The 25,119-nt window shown below is 37.5% G+C and overlaps 1 protein-coding gene and 1 long non-coding RNA gene across 7 annotated transcripts; both read right to left on the minus strand.

Moving 5' to 3' along the window:
• Positions 1–562: 562 nt before the first annotated feature.
• agap2 (ArfGAP with GTPase domain, ankyrin repeat and PH domain 2) lies at positions 563–21,574 on the minus strand. 6 transcript variants are annotated; one of them, XM_056733490.1, is made up of 19 exons: positions 21,308–21,574; positions 14,067–14,125; positions 13,698–13,785; positions 13,522–13,607; positions 9,142–9,283; positions 8,928–9,062; positions 8,694–8,809; positions 6,607–6,750; positions 6,077–6,157; positions 5,819–5,923; positions 5,495–5,678; positions 4,375–4,482; positions 3,949–4,086; positions 3,651–3,710; positions 3,252–3,400; positions 2,740–2,830; positions 2,443–2,665; positions 1,376–1,643; positions 563–1,294 (listed from the first exon to the last, which is right to left on the minus strand). In XM_056733490.1, exons 1-19 carry the CDS (start codon positions 21,468–21,470, stop codon positions 1,088–1,090), a joined length of 2,547 nt encoding a protein of 848 aa, XP_056589468.1. In that variant the 5' UTR covers positions 21,471–21,574; the 3' UTR covers positions 563–1,087. The 6 variants fall into 6 exon arrangements, with proteins under 6 accessions (XP_056589468.1, XP_056589465.1, XP_056589463.1 ...); XM_056733487.1 differs by lacking the exon at positions 21,308–21,574 and adding an exon at positions 16,952–18,677 and having other exon boundaries at positions 5,495–5,666; XM_056733485.1 differs by lacking the exon at positions 21,308–21,574 and adding an exon at positions 16,952–18,677.
• Positions 21,575–22,877: 1,303 nt separating this feature from the next.
• Positions 22,878–24,892, minus strand: LOC130409648 (uncharacterized). Its single transcript, XR_008904876.1, has 3 exons — positions 24,479–24,892; positions 23,648–23,734; positions 22,878–23,530 (listed from the first exon to the last, which is right to left on the minus strand). It is a non-coding gene; the product is annotated as an uncharacterized LOC130409648 (long non-coding RNA).
• Between the last annotated feature and the right edge of the window lie 227 nt (positions 24,893–25,119).

A 25,119-nucleotide genomic window follows, 5' to 3' on the forward strand; every position in this document is an offset into this window, starting at 1 on the left:
GAAATATAAAGATATCGATTGAACATGTCCATTCAGGTTTTTAAAATCATTGTATAATATGATTAGAAAATGTCCCTGTGGTTCCAAAACTGTGGTAACTTAGGTGGTACGCAATACGAAAGGTAAATGAAAAACATTCAACAATGTACGGAAATGTTTATAAACATTTATAAAAGCATTTTATTCTGGTTGTTTTTTCTATAGCGGCGAGTTGGGGATACTTAGAATGTCTAATTGATCAAAATGTGGTTCTTGATCTGTAACGTCCTATATTATACATGTCGTTTAAATAGAGAAAAGCATAATAAATAATAATAATAAAAGGTTAATCTTCTGATTGACCTAAGCAAATTTTCCAAATACAGGAATGAAGAATTAATTTAATATATTTATACATATATATAAAATACAGCAAGATCTATAGGGATATGTAATGAATGTAATACATTTTTATATAATTTGATACTTTTTCTTTCATGCATGATCCAGCCCAACTATCTGAAATATTCTATGAATGCGAACCTGTCGGTGGCCTTTGTGATCAATAAAGAGCAGTGCCAAAAAGATTTGAAGATCTGAGTTTATTGTCTATAGTATTTAGAAATGATGCACAATGACAAATACTATTTCTTCTGGATATAAACATGTTACATTACAATACCCCCAGCCATGATGTCTATTTTTAAAGAACGATGAAAATGACAGTCCTATTGGTAAATACAGTCCCTAAGATTGCTTTGGGAAACTCTCAAGCTACATTTGACCTTGTAATGCATCTATATTACAGTTATATCAGCATATTATAAATAATATTGCTTTTACTTGGTGGAACAGTTTCCGTATTTTTTTGAAAAGGCATTTTTGTAGCTGTCTTTCTAAGCTTGTTCTAGGATGGACGATAAAGGTTTTTCTTCTTTTTTATTGTTCCCTTCTCTGAGGAACCCGCAGGGATGTATGCATATAAACACAGCGTTGTTGATGATATCCTGGGGCAGAATTTCACAGACGCACAGAACACACAACTCTGAATGAAGAAATTAAAACCCCCCTGTTTAGAAATGTTTTTATGATCGTGAAAGTTCACGGGTTACGAGACCCTCCGCCTGGAATTGACACGGCCCACGCTCGTGATGCTACTTTTGCGGGACAGAACGGGTGTGGGGGACGTGGGAGAGGTCTCGCTGGGACAGCCGTGCTGTAGAAGAATCTCAGCGCACTCTTTACTTCCGGCTTGACGCGCCAATGTCAGGGCCGTTCTGCCCTGCGGATCCTTCGACTTGACATCGCTGCCGTACTTTGTAGAGAGAGTTACAGTAAATCTGTTAGAAACATATATGTAATTCAACAAAAGTAAAAAATGGAGACGGATGCTCACCCAGACCAGGAGCTGCGTCATTACCACGTCTCCGAGCTGGCATGCCGCGTGTAATGCGCTGTGATGCTGTTGCCCCGCTCCCTCAGGAGGGATGTTGATCAGATCCTTGGTGCTGTGTGCTAGGAGAAGCAGAAGTCTGGGAAGGTCTCTGTCAATTACTGCTCTGAGTAACCAGGATGACATTGTGCCCTCTGAGCACTGAGCGGGCAAGGGCGACACAAACACCCGCTGTTCGTATTTGGCACGGATCCAGGATTCCCTCTGTTCTCTGAAACATACACACACAAAGCAAATACTGAATTTTGTTTAATTCATTTCCAGAAAAAAAAACTTAAAATACATGAAACAAGAGACATTTAATTGCAGTTATTTTCAGAGCATGTATCTTGAATTTTTTTAATTGAACCAGATTTAAAAAAATCATTTCTTAACTGCAATGTATATTGTTTGAAGTAGGGGTCTCACAACAGACAAGTATTGATAATATCGTGATATTCAAAACTATGATTACCGATATTTTGATCATCTTTTCTCATTTGATAATATCATAAATAATTCAGCACCTATTTAAAAGTTTTGCCTTAAGAGCCACAACGTTTACAAACTCTATCTCTCTACCTTTATATACTCGTATTTTGAGTTCAATTCATTGGTCTAAAAGGGAAAACAAGATATAAAATATGATTTTGACCCTTTTAAGGTCACTAAAAGATATCAAGTTAATCTAATCTCCTAAAAATCGGGCATTGTGACAGCCCTAGTTTAAAGCATTAAATACAGTTTACAGCAAATAATACATGATGTATAAGTGAAAAATATAAGAATATGTATACATGATATATAACATTTATATGTATATCATTTTGTTTTCCAGATTTCACTATTCAACTCTTTGTGAAAAACATGTGCATGCACTATAACTATAATAATATTCTCTCTCTTTCCTGTAATTTTTTGTTATCAATGAAAAGTTGCTTTGTTTGTGTACGCCGCACATAAAAGTAATACAATACAAAGAAAACCTGACCACAAAGGAGAAGTAGCATTTACTTGTGAAGTCATCTCACCTTGTTGCCTCAGGTGTCAACTTTTGCCGTCCTTGAGTGCAGGTCTCCCAAATACTGTTGGCCATATGGTTCCCTATAGCCGTAAGCACTTTCGTGAGCTCGCTGGGCCAGTCGTCTAGGTCTAGCGAGCGGACGCGAGACAGGTGAGTCCCCAGGTTCCGGTGTATACCAGAACACTCGATACAGATGAGAGCCCCGAGATTAAGACTTGCCCATGTTGGATCTGTAAAAAGTGATTTTTTAGTTGATTATTCACATTATGTTTCATTAGTAAACTACACATTATAACACACTTACTTGATGCCTCACAGTCCACACAGAGGTCATTCCCTTTGGCATTACGCAGGGCCTGTAAGGCAACAGCTTCACTATGACTGCTCCGTCGTGCCTGAGAGATAGAAGTTAACTTTAGTATTTATTATATTTCAAATCACATCATTCATTTGCATCATATATAGCCGATTAAAGGGATAGTTCATCCCCAAAAGAAATATTCTTTCATCATTTATTCACCCTCCGGTCATCCGAACCCTGTATGATTTTCTTTTATCTGCGTAACACAAAAGAAGATATTTTGAAATATGTCTCAGTGGTTTTGCGTCCATATAATGAAACACAATGGGGGCCTTTGGTTTTTGGTTAGCAACATTCTTCAAAATATATATTTTTTGTGTTCTGCATAAGAAAGAAAGTCATACAGGTTTGGAATGACAAGAGGGTGACTAAATGATGAACATTTTCATTGCCCTTTAACACCATTTAAGCACAACATGTTTCTGGCCCAGTAACTATTTTGTTAACAGCCTCACCTTATTTCTGCTCTCGCAACTCTGAAGACTTGCCAGGATCTGACTCTCTATCGCCTGAACCCAAGCATCTCTATCCTCCTGATTCTGAGCTTCAAAGTGCCAGCTCTGTCCTGTACTGGATATGATGATAAAGTCCGTACTTTCCTCTTCTATTGGATGAAAAGGACAGATATTTACAAGGGAGGAAGAGATCAACAACAACAAAAACACCCATTGTGTCCTCTGCCTAATGTCTCAGCATAATGATGATGTGTTTGAGAGAAACAGGCAGGAAGACTCGGATCCATTTGCGGTAATCTAATAATGTGACAAGAGATGGACATGGAGCCAGACTGTAGACAGTACAAGCAAGACAAGCAAGAGTCAAGCTCAGCCATTCACTTCATCCAGTCAGGTTACCTGTTTTGTTAATGTTTCTCAAGCTACCAAAGCTTTTTAATTTCCACATTTTGCGCTTGGCTTGCAGTGCAAGAAATTAGTCCAGGGCAGCAGAGGATAAGAGAAAAGAAAGAAAAGTAATAAGGGAAAAAAGCAGAAGATATCGTGAGAAAACTAGAGAATCAACCATGTGCACACTGGAATAAAACGGAAAGCATTGAGAATTTGACTTAACTTTTCACAGATTGTATTATTTTGTGAGTGTAATTGAATCAACGTTGCATCAGAATTTGAGTGTTTCATAAATCTGATGTCTTACCTTCAGCCTGCCCGGCTGCTGCGTCTCCCTTCAGATTAATACTTCTGTTTCTTTTTTTCTTTTTTCGGTCACTCATTGGAGAAGAAGGCATGTGGTCTTTTCCTAAAGGTGGACTTGTGGCTCCCTCTGCACTCGAGTCTATTAAAACAATATAAAGCATTGTCAAAAAACATTTATTTCACAGGATTTCAATCTCAACTAGTTTCACCTGAATAGCTTAAGTGAACTGTAAATTGGCATCTGCAAATGGATTTTCTGAAAATAGCATAAAATAATACAGTATCCTAAAATAATATTAATTTTCATATGAAACATCATGCAGAATAATTTATGCAGGGGGGTTACTTCTTTTTAGAAAAGGGATGTTTGTCTTGTTAACCTTAATAGAAAAAAAATTATGCGGGATGCACATTTAACTTTACTTACCCATACTAAACCCTTTATTCGACACAGATGATGGGCAACGTTTCACCTTTTGGTCAATATGAAATGACAAACCAGCTCTGGATGCCTCCTCCACAGTCAAAAGATTTGCTGGGAATGTACAGAAATTGCAAAACTGATGATGAGAAACGTTTTCAGTAGAGAAGCACAATGTCTCCTCCACCAATACCGATGCCGATAGTTTGGAGGTTATATTAAAGGTACAGTTTGTAAGAGTTTTGCAGTAAAATATCCAAAAACCACTAGGCCAATGTTATATATTTTTTTCAGCTGAGTAATTACATTATCTCAAATGTTTCCAACTGCTTTTAAATCCTGAGAAAATCGCCATTCTAAACAGTGGACCGAGGCAGTTTAGTCGCCTGTCAATAGCGTCATATCCGCGTTACCCTTTGTTACCACCTTTACTGACGTAGCAACCGCGTGACAGAGTCGTAGACAGATGCGGGAGTCGTTTGTACCGTTGGTACGTCTAGCATTATTGCAAATGATGAGGGTACGTTCAAAATAACTTTTACTATGATTGATTTGAACACTTAAAACTGCATCACACCATCGAATTGGACAATTACTGTAACATCTATGACTAATCATTTAGTTTTAAACCTTACATTACTCGGGTCAAATTCATTATAATGAAATAAAATGATTTCATCAAACGCAACATTTATAAAACTTTATTACATTACCTCTTCCCCTAACATGACTTCTCGTTCCCGTCTGATTGATGTATTAGCGGTATCATCAGGGGTGTAGTTGAAGACAACATATCCCATCATTCCACGCTTCTACACAGCGTCATAGAGCTACGCGATTGTTCTTGTTTTGATTGTGCGCCCTCTAGCGGAAATTCTACAAACTGTACCTTTAACCTATGATTTACTAAATTCTAGTGGTCAAATTCATATTTCTTAATTTAAACATATATTAATATTGAACATCAAATTGATGATGTTTCTAGACATTTTATATACACAGAGCATACATTTATTGCATTTTCCTGTCCTCTTTTGATTGACAGGATATATCGTCCCTGATCATTGGCTGTATTTTTATTGATCAGTCCATCGTTTTTTTTTTATTACTGTATGCTGGCACTTACAAGTAGCGCCCCCTTCAGGTGTCTGCTTGTCTTTACTAATTCCATTAACACCGGGTACGGGGACAAGAACAGGACCAGGAGACGGACCGCCAGGTGTTCCGGCACGATGAAGACGTTTGCCTGGCACTTTCACAGTGACCCGCAATAAATCCATTTCTTTTCCTTGAGCGTTCTGTAAATATTCCTGTAAATAAGTAAGCAACCCAGGGCCATTATGGGTTCAAAACTCATTGCTATGATGTGAAGGTGTTATGTGGAGCGGTAACAGTACATTGCCAGGGTTTCTTTAGTTTGTTTAATCTGGGTGTTTAAAGTGTTACTTACGTTTATGTTTGAGTGATACGTCAGCATGCCGCTGTTTGATAAAGTCACATACTTCTTCTTCCACTCCTTGTTTAAAGAACGTTCACTTCGTTTCCACAAAGTCCCCTGTACAAAAAAAACTTTATTTTTTGTCCATCTTAGCAAGTCTTAGAAGGTTTTAAAGACTGGAGACCAGCTATTCCGACTAAGTTTAGCAAACTAGCTTTATAAAGAAGGGAATTCCTGCACTTCTAATGAACCCTGTGAACTTCCAAATACCTGTTTAATAGGAACGGATCTACCGCTCACGTCACCTCGGCTTTCAGAAGTCCTTTTCTCAGAGTCACTGCCACGACGGTTCTAAAATAACAGATCCATCAGATAAAATCGAAATGAGGGGAGAGTAAAAAGACAGACAGGAAGACAGAAATGACTCATGAGATGAGATGAGTATCAAAGCGACAGAGAGAGTTCACAAACACACTAGAAATATTTCCTCTGTATTAACAGCATTTAAAGGCAAGGTGTGTACCTTATCGTTCACAAACAGAAAGAAAAGAAATAGCAGAAATAAGGAAGATTTAAACAGGTTTTGATCGATTTAAATCAACAAACAGATGCTTTATTTACATTTGTTTCTGCATAATTAACTGGCATAATAGTATTTTAACAAAGACAAGTTTACATTTTATTATTTAAATTCTTTAGGTATAAGGCCAACTATATTATAAAATATAAATCGTTTCCACACCCTATTACACAGGTGTTGGACATTAAAAATCGGAAGATCATGAGACCAAAGAACTGACCGCAAATAAAGAGGTCCGTCGCCGGGGCAGATTTCGTTGAGAGCCCCCGTCTCCACTTGCCCCACCCCGAATATCTTTGTGACTTATAACAGGGGTAGAAGGCAAAGAGGAGGGGTAATCACTACTCTGACCCCCATTACTGGCCTGAGAGAGGATAATACCACAGAGAGAGAAACAGGACAGAGGGGATGGAATGTTGAATGGTTTAGACAGAATGATGAAGACAAAAACACGATCACTGAAAACACTCACATACAACAATCAATGCAACATTACATAACACTTTAATACAACTGGGCCCGTATTCATGAAAAATCTTTGTGCAAAGAGTTGCTTCTAGTTAAAAAATTCTAGAAATTCTCAGAAAATTCTTAGAAATGTGGGTGTTTCTCCTTAAAATTACAGAAAAGGTCTTGGTAAAAAAAAAGAAAATCATGAAGCATCTTAACCCTTAAAAGAGCTCTTAAGGTCAAAACGTTTAGGAGTTGTGAGGAGGACTTTTAAGAGACTTAAGAGTGTCTTTAGCAGCAGGGAAAATGGACAAACACGAAAAGTGAGAAGAAATGTGTTGCAATACATGACAATTTCCATATTACTTTAAAGATTTATCAGATTTTTAATTTTTATTGTTTTTTGTGTGTTTTCAAGTTTTTTTTTGTTTTTGATTTTCTTTTACAGCTGCTTTGATGCGAATTGTTAAAGCGCTATATTAAATTGAATGACAGTAAGTTAATAAGACACAACACATAAGATCGTGCAGGGTTCATGTTTGTGACCGATCCCAGAGGTCTAACATATCTCCAAGACAGCGCAGAAATGCCATAGCGCCAGACTTAAATCATATAAACATATTTGGCAACTAGAGAAATGCTACTATGCAGCAGTGATGATTTGTCACAACAGTCACAATCTGAACACACAAACAATTATAGCACTTAAAGAAACTTACTGTGCCACTGTTCATTTCCTATCAAATACGTTGATATTAAAACAGCATGGAAAAAATATATATATCCATCTCTTGTATATATATACAAGTTTTGTCTTTTCCTTGTTCAAAGTTGCTCTCAGATTGGTCCTGAATCGCTTTTAATATAAGACTTCATAGAAGTTTTTAAGCAAAATTAAGAACTTTCTTAGAGGATTCTAAGAAGCTTTAAGAATTTGGGCCCTGGTGTTTTAAAATGTGACACAAAAATGATAATAATGTAAAGAAAATGAAGTCAAGTTTTATTACCAATATTATTTTTTAGGGCTGTCAAGAGATTAATCTCAAAGTTTGTGTTTACATAATATATGTTTGTGCACTGTGCATAATCATTTTTTATTATAAAAACATACACAAATATTTAAGAAAAATAATAAAATGTATAAACATTTATACTGTGGTGGAGATGGTGGTCTAGTGGGTTAAACCACTGAACTGGTAAATCAAAGGTTGCTGGTTCTATCCCAGCAGCCACCACCAGTGTGTCCTTGAGCAAGACACTTTACTCCATGTTGCTCCAGGGGGATTGTCCCTGTAATAAGTGCACTGTAAGTCGCTTTGGATAAAAGCGTCTGCCAAATGACTAAATGTAAATGTAAATGTACTGTATATAATTCCAATTATTAAAAAATATAAATAAATACTATCTTAATATTTCCTAAATATATACGTATATGTATATATGTTCATGAATACAAAATGTATATGCACAGTGCACAAACATACATTATGTAAACAAACTTTTATTCTGGATGCGATTAATCGTTTGACAGCCCTAAATATGATATATTATTACCATGACAATTTTACACAATTATGAAATAAAATAACATGGTTTATTTCTATAAGTATAAAAATGTATATCTATATTTATATTATTACCTATATTTATATATATATATATATATATATATATATATATATACAATCTACTATAAACAAAAGCCACTATGATTAATAATTACAATTGTACTTTACAGTTTGTTTAAAGCGATGCAGAATTGTCACAAGAATAATGGTATTTAAAGCAGACTTCATGTTCATTAAAAAAAAATTTTCAGACAAGTTTTTGTGACAGAGGCACCCATGCGCCTGATACCTGTCCTGGCCCTGACAGCGGAGTCGAGGCTCCTGAATGACTCGGAGAGTTCGGGAGAGATTTACAGGAGGCCAGAAGGGCGGCTTGCTTCTTGGCAGCAGCGATCTTTTGAGTCACTAAAGAGAAAACAAGTTTGTACAATAAACACCTGCATAATGTTTGAAAGTAATATTCATAATATTTCGTAATATTTCATGATCATGTACATTTTATACATTTTTAGAAGAAACTCACTTTCAGTGAATACTCTGTCCACGTTAAGCCCGTATGTAGCACACGTCTCATAGTAAGTACAGCGACGTATATCTATACAGAGCTGTTGCACACGTTTGTCCTCGATCACACGGACGTTAGTGCTACTAATCTTATCTGCAGAGAGAAAAACAGTGACATCATATTACTCAATAAATCATTTTTAATTCAAACATGGGAAGGGTACAGATCTTACCTTGTGTTCCAACTGCTATAATGGGCATTTCTGCAATGTTACGGTGTTTGCTAAGCTCACTGTAGTTCTTATACACATCCTGGAAACTGGCTTCATTTTCCAGACTAAAAACCAAGATGACACCATCCAGCCAATTGCAGAACTACAAAACAGAGGAAAGATTTAAACAGAGTAATACAGCAAAACAATTATATATAGCCGCTGAAAAAATAAAGAGACCATTCAATTTTTTATGTAATAAGGATTTCTAGATGTGTTGTGGTCATTTCAGTCCAGTGTCTGTTAAATTTCATCAAAATCAAACCTCAGGAGTTACAAAGTCGACAGCAATGTGAAAGACTGACAGTATGACAAAACATATGAAAACTGTGATAGAAATCCAGGTTATCACATAAAAAATTATATGGGAACTTTTCCTAAATGCATGTACAAATATTACTGTTGTATTGCTTAAAAGTGAATATGAAAAAATACAGAATATCTTTTCTGTCATTTTGAACTGTTTCTCCAGTTTAAATTTTCTGCAAATAAATGAAATTTGGGAGAAATATTGTTAGCAGTTCACAGAATTAAACAAAAATGATCATTGTACCTAAACAATTAAAATATTTTTTTCTGTGGCTGTATGAATTAAAAGTGTGAATTGTGTCTTCAAACCACTTGGTGCTGGCCCAAAACCTTTCAATCTTTTGCATTGTTTCTTTCTGAGTTTGGTTAATTCGTAAGGTAAAACAAGTGTGTATGGAAGTAAAATAGTGAATAATGTGTTTGAAGCAAAGAGACGTGCTAAATAGCATTAACTGAAAAAAAATGCATTGAATTAACAGTTCTTGCATTTTAAGGTTCTGCAATTCAATATGGTTGTACATTTAAGCTGTCAATATTTCAAATTGAAAAATTTCACACTCGGTTTCACTGTCTAAAAATTAAAAAATCTAAATTCACCTTTTAAATTTCATTTAAGAAATGTAACTTATTTTTAAATACAACCTTTAATATTCGACGGATAATTTTCAGTCCATATTATTTCGATTTAAAAATTCGCTTCCACAAATTCAGCGGTTCAAATTCGGCTTGAAATTCAAAGTTTCACATCCCGGAATCCAAGGAAAAGCAATAGAGCGCCAATTCTACAAATGCATGATCTCTTCCTGCTGCCTGAGCGCTTCACCAGCAGGTGGTGTAAGTCGGTTCTGACGTAGATCAAAGCAAGAAAAACAGATACTCTTTAAATGTTTGCCACGGAGTCCTTTCATCTGCTCGATTAAGTGAATTTAGTTGTTCTTATAGATGGCTTCTTATGCATCATCAAGAAAGAAAAAAAAGTTGACGTTTGTACTGGCAGCTTAGCTCACCACTATTATCCCTAGAAAGGACATGGAGCACGGGGACAATTCTAGGTGGCCTGGAATCATTGGACTAGTCCATCCATCCATCCATTTTCTACCGCTTATCCGAACTACCTCGGGTCACGGGGAGCCTGCGCCTATCTCAGGAGTCATCGGGCATCAAGGCAGGATACACCCTGGATGGAGTGTCAACCCATCGCAGGGCACACACACTCACTCATTCACTCACGCACTCACACCCTACGTACAATTTTTTCCAGAGATGCCAATCAACCTACCATGCATGTCTTTGGACCAGGGGAGGAAACCGGAGTACCCGGAGGAAACCCCCGAGGCACGGGGAGAACATGCAAACTCCACACACACAGGTCGGAAGCGGGAATCATTGGACTAGTCATACATTTTAATTTAATTATTTAATATTCTACCCGATCTCCTTGTACTGTCTATCTAGAGTACGAGTTTACGTTTGTATTTGGCTTGCTATTTATACCCATTCATTACTTTTTTGCGTGCATATGATATATTAACATTAAGTCATTTAGCAGCATTTAGCATTTTTATCCAAATTAACTTCAAAAGAGGTCAGGGAGCAATAAAGCGATATGTCATAAAGGAGCAAAACAATATTGGTTAAGATGGTATGGGTAAATTAGCTACACCTGCGTATCAAATGCACGCAAATCTCTGTATCTTGCCACATGCAAACATAAAATCGTGCTACTGATAAGCACCATCTTAAGTCATCAAATAATGATTTGAGTTTCGGGGATGAGAAAAATTGGATATATACAGAGCTTTACTAAACCATACTGTGTATTGAGTTTTTAAAATAAAATAAGTTAATTTCATGAAGCTATTTGAATGACACATGCGATGGTATATGATTAAATGTGCCAGAAAACAATACAATAAGATTTTAAAGCATTACATTAGTTTCATAACACGATCACAATAAACTTAACGATTCAAATGAAACTTTCTATTTTGGTATAAAAACTATAAACTAAATAGGAAAAAAACAATAAATATCCATTTAAAACTGACTACAGTAGGAAATGAAAGAGTAGTGCAAACAGATATAAGAACAAGCCATGAACTATTTTATCTCAACGTAAAATAATCTACAATATAAATAACCAATTAAAAGTAAAGTATTTTCTTCAAAACGTAATTGTAAAATATTTTTAAATGTAGGATAAATGCTTAAACTTAAACAAACTAATAACCACTTAGAAGAGAAATATCAATGGAAATAATTATGCCTGTTTTTCATCTGAAATCTCTGAGGTCAGAACGAAAAATATAGCCAAGTATAGTCTATTAGGCTAAATGAACCAATGAATAAAAAACAAACTGAAATACTGCAACAATAAAGACACCTACCTACGCATCTCATTCAGTCATCATAAGTTTAAAGAGGGTAAACTTGATCGTTTATCTGAACTGTACACGTACATTTTAGACACTTTGCGATGAGGTGTACAGGTCTGTTAGATCCTTATGGGTCCCAGCGGCTTCGGGTCTAAAACGTTGACAAAGATCGTGTCCGATATGGCATTGCGTCTCTAGTAATTTAAAATGAATTTACTTTTACCGAATCGACTTGAAAGACAAAAATTGAATCAGTTTAATTGTTATGGAAACAACAAATATTTGATATACCAAAATTTCCAATACATAATTAGATTAATACCGTAATTGACATTTTTGCATTTTATTAACAGATAGCAAGTCAAGCAGTTTGTCGCACATTTTAGGAAACACCATCTTACAGCTGTTAGATCCTTAACGCCGTGAGGTCTCTTTCTTGGCTTCGACAATACATTTCGGGTCTATTCTGGCTCTAAAGAACGTGATGTCTATTTGTATCTGGTCAATTTTATTTGGCCTGCTCAAGAAGTTCGCTTGGCTAAAAGATCGGTTTTTCTATTTTATATTAACAAAATAAAAACGACGAACGTTTCCACAATTCCACAACATCCAGCATTTTCTGAGTATCGCAAATTAAAAAAGATCATGTGAGGGAAACTAAAAGAAAGTCTGTAGAGATTGCTTCTATGTCATATAAACAGAAGCACTGAGAGAGTTGCAGACTTGTTAAAATCGGAGCGGTTATCAGTGGGATGCTGGTTGAGATCTCAGTATTTGACATACGATTAAACACAATAAATGTCCTGTAAATGCTGATGATGCATAATATTTATGTGAACATGATGTGTTGAAGTAAAACATAACCTAATTAATTTTAGCCAGAACAGGATGAGATTCATAGTCTGAGCATAATAGGCCTTGAGTGTGTCTGTGCCAACTACTGGCAGTGCAAGCGTCAGTTAAATTACTGAAAATGTTGATGATGTTTAAGAAGCTATATATGAGAACTAAATTCACTTAATCGAGCAGATGAAAGGACTCTGTGGCAAACATTTAAAGAGTATCTGTTTTTCTTGCTTTGATCTACGTCAGAACCGACTTACACCACCTGCTGGTGAAGCGCTCAGGCAGCAGGAAGAGATCATGCATTTGTAGAATCGGCGCTCTATTGCTTTTCCTTGGATTCCCGGATGTGAAACTTTGAATTTCAAGCCGAATTTGAACCGCTGAATTTGTGGAAGCGAATTTTTAAATCGAAATAATATGGACTGAAAATTATCCGTCGAATATTAAAGGTTGTATTTAAAAACAAGTTAAATTTTTTAAATGAAATTTAAAAGGTGAATTTTGATTTTTTAATTTTTATACAGTTAAACCGAGTGTGAAATTTTTCAATTTGAAATATTCACAGCTTAAATGTACAACCATATTGAATTGCAGAACCTTAAAATGAGAACTGTTAATTCAATGCATTTTTTTTCAGTTAGTGCTATTCAGCACGTCTCTTTGCTTCAAACACATTAGTCACTATTTTACTTCCATAAGTGTGCATCTCATTCTAATTTGATGGTGACTCTTTTGTCTCTTTACTGTTTTTTACTAACTCTTCTGACCAAGTATTCATATCTGTGATTGCAGTACACAAAGCCACACACACCTGTGCACTTGGAGGGCCAGATTCCTCTCGGATCAGTAATAACTGACTTTGTCCCTCCCCCAGTACTTCTTTTTTATATCGTCCACCTTACAGAAAGAAAACGGAACAATGACGTTAATTTTGCTAAACTACATTAACTGAAAGGCTTCAAGGAAAAACATTCACATGATTCTTACCCTCATGTGACTCCTGTGGCAGGTAACTTCCTGTGATGAATCGGTTCACAAGGGCAGTTTTTCCACTTCGTATGCTACCTAAAACCCCCTGCATGAACCAGGATGAATGACATTTTTAAACCTCGCTCCAGATCACAAAATACACACCTGACAGTATGATGCACCTGCTTTCTTTTGCTAGTTTATCTCATATTATCATTATGAGGAGTTTATTTACAATTCTTAAGAAATTAAAAAAAGCTGCAGATATGACTTTATCTCCATTTTCCGTAGAGACAACACATTTTTCTTTCCTATACATCTTTACTCAACAGTTTGTTTTAAAACTAAATAAAGCACTAAGAAATAATAAAATCTGGTTAATCCCACCAGTCTCAGCTCTGGAATGGCGCGGTTCAGGGTCCATTCCTGACTGTTGTTGCATGATGCTGAAAAAAGAAAACCGTCATATTTTATTTTTACGGCTCAAATGTGGAGAAGCATAGCAATAAAACTGTAAGATACATTTCAAATAAAAAATCAAGTTTGCTTGTCCACACGGTGCTATGATGCCATGAGTCGTTGCCAGGGCATTGTTATGCGGTTGCTTAGGTGTTCAGGGTGGGTGCTTACTGACCTAAATAGAATGAGCATCATGATATGATTACACTTGGCTCTGTTTTCCATTAAAAGGATAGTTTGACCAAAAATGTCTATTCTGTCATCATTTTTTCATCCTTAACATCTGTGTATGACCCTTTCTTCTGTGAAACACAAAAGAAGATATTTTGATAAATGTTTCCGTGGTTTTATGCCCATACGACGGGAGTCAATGGGGGCCAATGTTGTTTGGTACGTTCTTTAAAATAATAAAAAATGTGTGTGTTCTTCTGAACAAAGAAAGTCATGGAGGTTTGAAATTATATGATGATATAAATGATGAATAAACATTTATTCCCTTTAAGTCAATGGACATATTTAATCACCCCTCTAATTGATTTTCCATGTAAGTCAGATACTTAAATAGCACACCTCTTCTCAACAAGTCTCAAGATGTCTGGATGATAAAATAATAAAGTTTTATACTGTGGGTTAGGGTTCTTCTGTATATGCTTGTATATACTCTCTATCTGCTTTTCACAAGAGCAGTATACAAATATAAATAACTAAATCATCTCACAGAATGAAGAAGGGAAATGGTCAACTATAATTTTCTGCTTTCTGAAAAGATTACACCATCTGATTAACAGTTTAAATCTCATTGTTTGGTGTCTTGACGTCAGTGATGTGAAACTTCATGAGTCACTTACAAGAAGAGCGAGTTTGATGCCAGATCAACACTGATCACGACGTTTTGAACGTTCATGACATTATCACCTGTCTTCATGTCAAACACATTTATCTTTTCAGATAAAAGTGAGATCAAGACAAAGGTCTGTCTCTGTTTATCCTGCAGGTGAACTTCAGTCTTCTCTCACAAATAACTAAACACAAATAAACACTGATCGGGCATTAAACGTTTTCTAGCATTGCGTTATTCTCTGCTCCATCCTGGTCTCATCTGACAGCTCTGCTGGAGGTGTAATAAAACCCGAATAATTCACAGCGCGTGAAGGACTGCAGATGTAGCTGTGCAGCAGTGAGCGTGAAGACTCCACACCCCTCTCTGCTTTTTTACTCGCCACATCAGTCACATCAAATGCCGACGACAGTCACGACATGCTTTTGTTGGGGTGGAGGTTGCTTGACACACAGCTAAAGCATTCGGGCACGGAGGCATTAAACAGCCTGACGACAGACTCACGGCTTCGATCGCAGTTGGCACACCCGAGACAAAACGGAAGAGGTTTAACCCCTGCGGAAAACAGCGCAAATCTATGAGGTCATTGTACGGCGGGCCACATCAGGACTGATGCCAGCGTTTTGAGACAGTACAATCCTTATGCGCTTCTCTAAAGACCTTCATATATGACACACCACCCCCATGGAACAGGATGCTCTATGTGTCACGTACTAAAGCTGCCCTCTTTTTTCCTGTCCTTTTTGGACGGTTTTCAAAAGGACCCCTCCTCGCATACCCTCACTCCCATTCATTTTATCTGTGGCTCGCTCCCTGGCATAACACAGCCACACAACGGGCCACTCTCTCAGCCCTCCCTGTTGCCATGACAACCCCACCTCCAGCCGCTGCTTCTGCTCACTCGGAGAACACATACGTACATTTTTTGTGCACGCATGCCTCGTGCATGCAGACACATAAGACCTTTTGCTCGTAGCGTGAGGATCACACGCATGCACACCTCTGTGGAGCATCACATGTAGCCTGTGATTAGCAGTTTTGATTCATTTTTCTCACGGTTTCACATTTGTATTGTTATGAAGTACAGATGTTTTCCAAAATAATCCTTTGTTCGTTTTTTATAAATAATCTCTTGATGCACACGAATGTCTGCAACATTGTCTGAAAACTACAGATGCTTTGATTTATTTAATGCACTATGCCCAACCCCACTTTAAAAGGCATAGTTCACCCAACCTCAGATTGTGCCAAACCTGAATAAATACTTCCAAATACCTTCCTTTGTGTTCACCAGAACCAAGAAATCATATATAATATATACATGTTTGAAACAAACTGAGGGTCACTAAATTTTCATTTTTGGGTGAACAAAGTCTCGAATGATAATTTCAGAGAACTTCCTTAAGATTTGGACACGAATGCTAGTTTGACATTTCATTTTGTAGAGCGAGTTATTTCAGATCTGTTTTTCGCTATAAGATTAGGACCAGTTTAGGGTGCTATATGTGTGGTTGGATATGGTTTTAAAGTGATGAAAGGATTGAAGCTTCCACGGAAGACGAAGATCAGAATGCAGAAGTGGGCGGAAACATCAAAGATGGGATTAGGATGTTGGGTAAAATCGTGCTGCTTGTGGCGTGGGTTTTATCAAATTTGTTTCCCATTCCTATTTTTCTAGTTCATAAACAGAAACGGCAGGGGGTGGTTGTAAGGAAAAGATCCAAGACGTTTCCAGCATCTTAAGTCAACTTAAAGCAATAGAATCAAAACAACAAATAAAAATGTAATGGTATGACTATCTCTTGTGAAAGTGAAAAGTTATGAATTCAAACTTTATCATATTTTCTCATTTTCTCCAATTACTTGTAATAGTAAAAAAACTAACTCTCATTTACAATATATAATGCTGACCCGGTCTGTCCCCTCCCACAATTTTGACTTAAGAAATCTTCAAGGCTGTGTTGTGTTCTCATACCTTCTTCCTCACTGGATTCTCTCTGAATGGAGCTATAGATTGGGGTCACAATGGTCGCACTGGTCGCCACTGGAGTGCTCTTGGTAAAAATGCCACTAATAAATCTCAGCATCTTGCGGTCACGTGCCGAAGCCCCCTGGGACTGAGCTGTCCTAAAGTCAGATGTCATTTGGCCACCTTTGCTCTTCAGGAGGTCTTCAGACAGGCAGTTCAGATCACTGTTGTCCAAGGTTCGACTCTTCCCTTTGCGTTGAGGCTTGGATATCAGGGCGATTGGAGTGGGTAGAGAAGTAGATCCAGACTTTAATCTTTCCGCTCGAGGACTCTGCATTCTCATGGCTATTATATCCCCTTCCGTGGGCCTTTTCATCCCAACACCTTTGAGGTCTTCATCACAGGTTTTCACCTCGCTTACAGCCCAAGATGCCCGAAATGACCCCGGAGTGGGGCTGGTTGGAGACTGGATCCTAGCTCGACTGTCTTTCCGGTCAAGGCTTTTGGAAGAGGCGTGGATGCTCTCTCTGGACTCCTTAAATTCACGACCACCCCCATGAGCTTTAAGAAGAGAAACCGGACGCTGGGTTGCACGAACTGGGATGTCACAGAAATGCCGTGGAATGGAAAACTGTGAGATTCCTGTGGATTCTCTGGCCCGGCCAATTTCAGCGCTGGGTGAGATTATTGATTTTTGCCCATCACCGGGGTGAACACCATCTGTAAAAAGTGCTTTGTCCTCCCTTGGGCTTTGGATTGTATCCTGTTCCGCTGAGATTTTGATAGATTCTCCAGCCTCCAGCTCCACACCCATTTTCTGTTGCTGCTGGCCCTCATTGTTGGATCCGGGGTGTTTGAGATGTTTTGTTCCATCGGCAACGTGCACCGCTCCATCCACAGTTTGCTTGCTGTTCTCCAACTCATGTTCCTCAGTGGTCTCTACCTTCACCAGGGTGAGGGAGATAAGGTAGGTGGTTTTGGACTGAGATGGACCCGTTCGGTTCATGTGGTCCAGAAGTTCTCAACAGATCAAAGGTAGAAATGAACGAAAAGCACAAAATTATCTTGGCAGCCCAAAAAATTCAGAGAAGTGCTGAACCGTAACACCAAAAATCGCTATATACACCGTTGTGTTTTCTCAAAACCCATCCATTTCATTATCTTCGTATTGCTGCTCTTAGTCCTCCCTCACCTATTTTAAGCATGCAGACGTATGCCCACCTCTCTGCACCTGCATGAAAAGCATGCTCCTGCGTTCGTTGACAACATTCAACAAGAGGCAGGCGAAATGACAATGCGAGCGATAGAAATCATACAGAAAATTCCTTCAAGGACGACAGGCAGTAATCTTACATCAGGCAGACATGCAGAGCTGTTACCCGCGGATCAAGGCACATTGTTTCCCCAACATTCTCCACTGAGGAGACGCTTACTGTGAAGAGTGAAACTCAGTCTACATGACACATGGATAGCTGGAAACGGTTACGGCAAGCACACAGCGAGAAATCCCGGTGTCCACACACAGAGTCTTTCCATCACGTCTCCAGTGATCGGTGTGTCAAGCGGCTGGCAATGTCAATAAGAGCGCGGTCCATCTCATGCTAAAGGTTCAGGCGAATGATGCATCATGAACAAGGATCTCTCAGATCTCTCCGGTGCAAGGTCTTCTTCAAACCCACGCAGAACAGCACAGAGCAGGAATACCCCGCATCTCTCTCCATCTCCCACCTCTCTCTCTCTCTCTCTCTCTCTAACCTTGTCACCAGCCAGACAGCTCCCAGCCCCTGCTATCCACTGCTACACCCCCTCCTCTTTCCCTCCCATTTTCTCTCTCTTTTCTCTCACCCGCTCACTCTCTCCCTGCTTAAAAAGCAAGAATCAGTGATGTGTTGAGGAATAAAGGCAGACTGTGTACAGCTTGCAAGATCTGATGAGGAAGAGAGCTCAACCACAAAAATAAAATAATGATTAGAAAATAGCAGCACTAATCAAGACTGACACGTTAATAAAGGAAATGTGACAAATGTGCACTCGATCCAGTGCTGTATCAGATGGGAACGTGCAACATATCACAATCAGTTCAGTGATTCAAGAGCCGCTGCCCCCCCCTTGTTACCAAGGTATTCAGAGGTTTAACTCCGCCTCCTTCATGCACCGACTCCAGTTAGATGCTGGCTATCCTTTGCTATCTTCATATCTAACCCCATCTGTGCATCCGCTCCTCTGGTGTGTAGAAACGAGTGGGTGATTGTGCCAGTGCATGCAATTTTATTGATGAGTTCATTGATTTATCTGTTTGTCTAGTGGTTTTGATTGAGAACTGTACTTGAATTGACTTAATCACTAGGGACCAGAAAAGCAATGCAGGAGAGAAAACTGGGTGAAGATTAATTTCATTTAATCATTTTAAAAAAAAGTTGATTTTTAAATAAATAATGAGGCCGGGTCGTAAAGTAAGAATTTTCTTTAAAATGTTAATTAGTGGCTGAGTAGGGTTCGCAAATCAATAACACACAATATTGATCGGTATTAATCATCAAGTCAAATCAATCGAAGATTTAAGGAAAGAGTTTGCAGATATTTGAGCAACAAATTTAACATTTCTTTAATCGGCTCCATTTATTTACTTATTCATTCATTTATTTGAGGTGTGTTGCCTATGCACTTAATTCTGTTCAAATCCCTAACCAATTTAAGTATTAAAGGGTTAGTTAAATTGTTTTAAAGATTCTGTCATTATTTGTTCACCCTCTTGTCGTTTTAAACATGTATAACTATATTTCTTATGCAGAACACTTAAGTAGATTTTTTGAAGAAAGTTGGCAACCAAACAGCGCTGGCACCCGTTCGCTTCTATGGACACAAACCCAATGCAAGTGAATGGAGGCCAGTTAACAACATTCTTCAAAATATATCCTCTGTTCTGTGGAAGAAAGAAGGTCATACAGGTTTATAATGACTAAAGGGTAGGTAAATTATTATAGAAATGTCCTTTTTAAGGGAACTATCACTTTAAACACGCCCGGTGAATAGTTCACAACATGAAAAATGTAATTCTATACCTTATTAAAGATAAATGTGCTATTGCTTTTCAAATGATCAGAAAACAAGTGCACAAAACTGACGGAGCAATAAGTACAAAAAGATTACAAAGACTCCTTAAAAACCACCTAGTGGTTAAGACACAGAGGGCTGCTTCCTGGCCTGCAAGCTTAAATTAAATGTTTCCTTTCTTAATTTCTCTGTGCTCCAAAGCCAACAGTAAAGACTTCCCCTTTCCAATCATTTTTAGGTCATCATCCCCATCAATCATCCTTTCTTTCTTCTATATCTATAGCTGTGCTAAATACATAATATCAAAAAACAATTGATGTTTAATATTTTGATTGTTTAGTTTGAGTGCATCTTTAGTGGTGCTTGCAGGGACAGTACAATTTACCATTTTCATAAAATGGGTAATATATGGAAAAGCAGATTGCAGAATCATCAAGGGTCCAGAATGCCACAAAGATAAAGAGGGTTATTTATTTTGGGCCCATAGTCAACTACCAAAGCATTCTAGAATCATGGTGGCAAGTTTTGCACGGGCAAGTACCAGTCACAATTTTGTCTGATAATTACAAAAAAATATTTTCAAGTTTTGTATTTAGAAAAGTGATTCCCTTGATAACATTGTAATATTCAGCTGGAATTTAGAGCAATGGATGTATAATTGTTCTCAAAAGGAAGTGTGAGGAGGAAGTAGATAAAGAGCTGTATCACCAAACAATATATTAAAATGTCTAGGTCACCAAAAATTATAATGTACAAAAAAAACATTGGACATTTTAAAATTAATAGGGTCAGATACAGAGTGTAAGAGTTACACTGTAGACAGGTAGTGCCAATAAGATTGAGAGGATGTGGCTTTCGTGGGCAGCAAACGAGCGTCAGACAGGAAATGGACCAGCACTTCATGTTCAAAAGCTTGCCACCATCACGGCATCTCTAAGACTGTGCTAATAACATTTCAACCTGGGCCTGACAGTAGTTACATGCTTGATTCTGATGTACATCCGGGCTGTAAATTACAGTTATAATCATCACGGCCTAATGGAGACGCATCTACTAGATTTATAATTTAACTCGGAATAAATTACAACCATTTTATTTAATTTTATCTGGCTGCCTTTTATAAAATACAAAGTTTGACATAGGTGACCTGTGAGATCATATAATAACAAAATATACGAACATTTAAACACAACCCAAAAATTTTAAAGATCCCCAATGTCTTGCAAAAAATCATATTGTGATCTATCATTAGGCTTACTGGTGGACAAAAGCAACACGTTTGACTTTTAGAACGATCAGCTAGCTCACCTTGTACGCTATGGAGGAAAACCTTTAGTCCCGTCCTTATCTGTGGGTCCTCAACCTTCTCCAACTGTCTGAGAAATTTGTTAAGAGTGTTTTGCAAGCTTTCATGTCTTTTCACCTCAGCTCGAATTGCAGTCGAGTTTGTAACTTTAATTGTGCTACTCATATTTAAACCAGTGTAACTGCATGAAGTGTCTTCTGTAACCCATGAGCATTTCCTGCCTGTTCTTTGTACAACAGAAGAAAGTCGTGTAGACTGTTAGGCATGCAGCTTCACAGAGCAGAAGTACATTTGCTTGCATGAATTTCCTCTGTCTCTCAAAATTCGCTTCCTGATTTTAAAGTCTCACCATCTCATAGGCTGCCGCTGCTCTATCGCAAACAGGATTTTGTGGTAAATTCAAGCAACGTTGAAAAAAAGTAAGCCAACAGAAAGCAAATATAGGTTTAAGAAGGCAGCCTCAAGGTTATTTTCAGATTTGGGAATGGAGCTTTAAAATGAGCAAAGTTACAAGGAAAACAAGAAAAGTTTTAATGATTTTACAAAAAAAGGGAGACCGGGGCCTGACTGTCACAATTTTAAAATGTATTAATAAAAATACATACTGGTCAAAGCAACAGATTGAAATAACCTTACATTATTTTAAAATATTTTTGCTCTTTCACAAATTTTGTATAATATGTTTCATGCTTTCATGTCAAATTCGAGTCCATTTAATGGCATGAGCTTCATTGTGACAATGTACCCTGTACATTTTGTCAACATATTGTGGCATCTTGTCACACAATTAATTAAATATTTGACATCTACAAGCAGTGGAAGTTTAAACTGTGTTAGATGAAATGACAGGAAAAAAAACAAGAAAACTATAAAATGTACGCCTAAGCTGTGATATCGTCTGATAAGGATGTGGGTCTGTTTCGAGCATCAGTCTTCGATGCTGCATCCCGTATATCACACACGCCCGTGACGTACCTGGGCGGGCTAAAGTGTGACGTAGTTTGTTGCTACTCTGCTCAGCCAAAGATGCCAAAGCAGCGGTCCACGCTTACTTTAAATTCTACCTAGGCTACTACACCCTTTCACTACAAATCCTCCATCACACAAAAATAACATTTGCACACAGATTGTCTATCTGTTGGGTCAAACTGGTAACGTTAGTTCCAGAAGCTATAGAAGACTAACTGACATAGCGTAACCTCACCCAATAAGGCATACAAAACATAAACAGTCATTGAAATGATACAAAAATAGAGTAACTTTAAATTAACAATACAAGGTTTATTATTGCTTATTAAAAGCTGAACTCTTACCTTTCTACACTCTAAAAAAAGGCTGGGTTAAAACAACCCAATTTGGGTTATTTTGGTAACCCAACGTTGGGTCAAATATGGACAAACCCAGCGTTGGGTTATTTTAACCCAGCCAGTTGGGTTAAATCTTTGACCCAACATGCTGGGTTGTTTTATTTAAATCAACTTTTGCTTAAAAATTACATTGCTGGTTTAAAACAAACCAGAAATGTTTAAAAATAATAATAACAAAATCACAGAGAAATACTCGAGGCATCAGTAAGAATCAAAAGTTTTATTAAGGATCAGAATGCAAGACAAAAGGAATTCATAAAAACATGCAATATGTTATGCTCAATGAACAATAAAATGGCATATAAAACACTTTGATGAAATGTATGTTTATACATATTTAAGGAAAATTTACTTCAATAAATTACATTAGTTTAGATTTTAACATATACATTTAACAAGGTTATTAAAGTGGCACAAGTAAATATAAATAGTTAGACAACTTAACACTTCAAAAATTCATATACAGTTAACAAAGTGGCACGAGTAAAATGCTTTAGGGCAATTCCAGCGTTATGGATGCGACATAAAAACACTATAAAAAGTATTTTACTAAACCCTTGTTGATAGAACCGCATTTATATGATAAAATATCAGTCTATGCACAAGTTTTCTATAAAAAAAGAAATAAACAAGCGTTATGGATGTGAAAAAGGGACACCGTAACTTTCCTCTGCATATAAACTCACAAAACATTTTAAAGAGCGTTAGTTCTTTCGGTTTCAGCACTGCTTAACCTGACATATCCATGGAGCAGTCTTACTAAAGAGGATTCTTTTCCTGGGAGTTGTAGACAACAGTGTGGCGTGCACTTTTGGAAGTGGATGTTCAGCAGGAGGGTTTCTTTATCAATTTGTTCATCTATAAAGAGAAAAAGAGACAAGGGAAGAATGTAAGGAAACTGGCCTACCCAGAGCACAATGGATTATAATAAACATATAAAGAAGTACATTAACATTTTACCTAAATAATGTTTACCTTTAAGCCTGTTATGAAAACATCCACGTTCCAGTTGACTTACACTTGAATAGAATGATCCATTAATATAAGCTGTTATTCTGCATCCTGTCAGTGGGGGGGGGGGAAAAGAAGAGTGGGATATAGTACAGAAAGTGAAATACAGTCTTAAAAAATAATATTATAAACGTTAACACAACTCTTAACTAATTCGACACACTCGGGAATAAGTAGAAGTCTAAAAAGAGCAACAATTGTTCGTCTCATATACCCAAAATTAATTATATCGCATTGTTAACCACTAACGTTATAAGAGCGGCTACTCCCGAGGCAATGGCAGAGATAGAGCTGCTCTCCACGGAGCCACGACCGCTGACAGCCTGAAGCTCACACCTCCGACAGCGTCTTAACACAATCTCAAAGAGGCGTTATGTTTATATATAAATCACGTATTTGTGTTCTTAACAACTACATTCTCGTCTAAAAGACTACTTAAACTAAGTTCCCTCACCGAACATTAGCGGTATTTAAAATAAAAAAATTGCTGGATGTTTGCTTTTTACACGACGCTCTCTCGTGTCGACCTTAAACTAATATCAAGATGCGTTACTGAACTAAATGACTCATACGAGACAGAAATTTCAAAGGGAAATGTTCACCAAAAATGAAGTTTAAATGATTAAAAAGCTGTAAGAACAACGTGGGCATAACGTTACAGACTAGCTATACAAAGCTAACGAAGCTAGATTGTAACGTTACTTTCAAACCTAATGCGAACAGCCGAATTTTGTATACTTTTGCATTTTTTTTGTACAGTAATAGTTTTATACATTAAAAACTCGTAAAACATACCTTTTCTTCTCCGAATAACAACTTTTCGAGATGAGGTGAATCAAAATGCCCGCGAAGGTAGAGTTTGTCTGATGCGTCGAGGAGTGGGAGGGGTTTACTCTCTCAACTGTTACTCAATTGGACCCGACTGCTAACCCAGCGTTTGGGTTACTCAAAAAATGACCCAACACTGAGAAAATAACCCAACAAAATGACCCAACAGGCTCAACCCAGCTGTTGGGTTAAACAAATAACCCAGCATTTTTTAGAGTGTAATTTGAACGGGGAGTGGTTGAGAGTATTTTACCCAAGTAAATCGTCATTGATATATATTTTAAAATGATTGTTTTCAATCACATTTCTTTAACTTAACTTAGTATGTTTGTTAATGCACGTTGATTGTAAAGCTAACTGTGAAATACTTTGTTAACAGTGAGTGCGACTGCGACATGACGGGAGATGTGTAGTTATCGCGAGATTTACGTTTAGAAAAATGGACGAATTAATAAATAAATATATTATAAATAAAATTGGGGGGGGGGGGCACGGTGGCTTAGTGGTTAGCACGTTCGCCTGTGAGGCGAGGGGTTCGTGAGGGGTTCGATTCCCGTTTCCGACTTGTGTGTGTGGAGTTTGCATGTTCTCCCCGTGCCTCGGGGGTT

The sequence above is a fragment of the Triplophysa dalaica genome, chromosome 20, assembly GCF_015846415.1.
Source record: "Triplophysa dalaica isolate WHDGS20190420 chromosome 20, ASM1584641v1, whole genome shotgun sequence".
NCBI lineage: Eukaryota > Metazoa > Chordata > Actinopteri > Cypriniformes > Nemacheilidae > Triplophysa > Triplophysa dalaica.

Excerpts from the sequence above, each read along its gene's own strand:
- agap2 (XM_056733485.1), bottom strand. The coding sequence starts at position 17,951 with ATGAACCGAACGGGTCCATCTCAGTCCAAAACCACCTACCTTATCTCC. Across the intron at positions 4,087-4,374 it reads GAATAAAGGGTTTAGTATGG|ACTCGAGTGCAGAGGGAGCC; the intron begins GTAAGTAAAGTT and ends TTGTTTTAATAG. Across the intron at positions 3,711-3,948 it reads AGCAGCCGGGCAGGCTGAAG|CCAAGCGCAAAATGTGGAAA; the intron begins GTAAGACATCAG and ends TTGCACTGCAAG.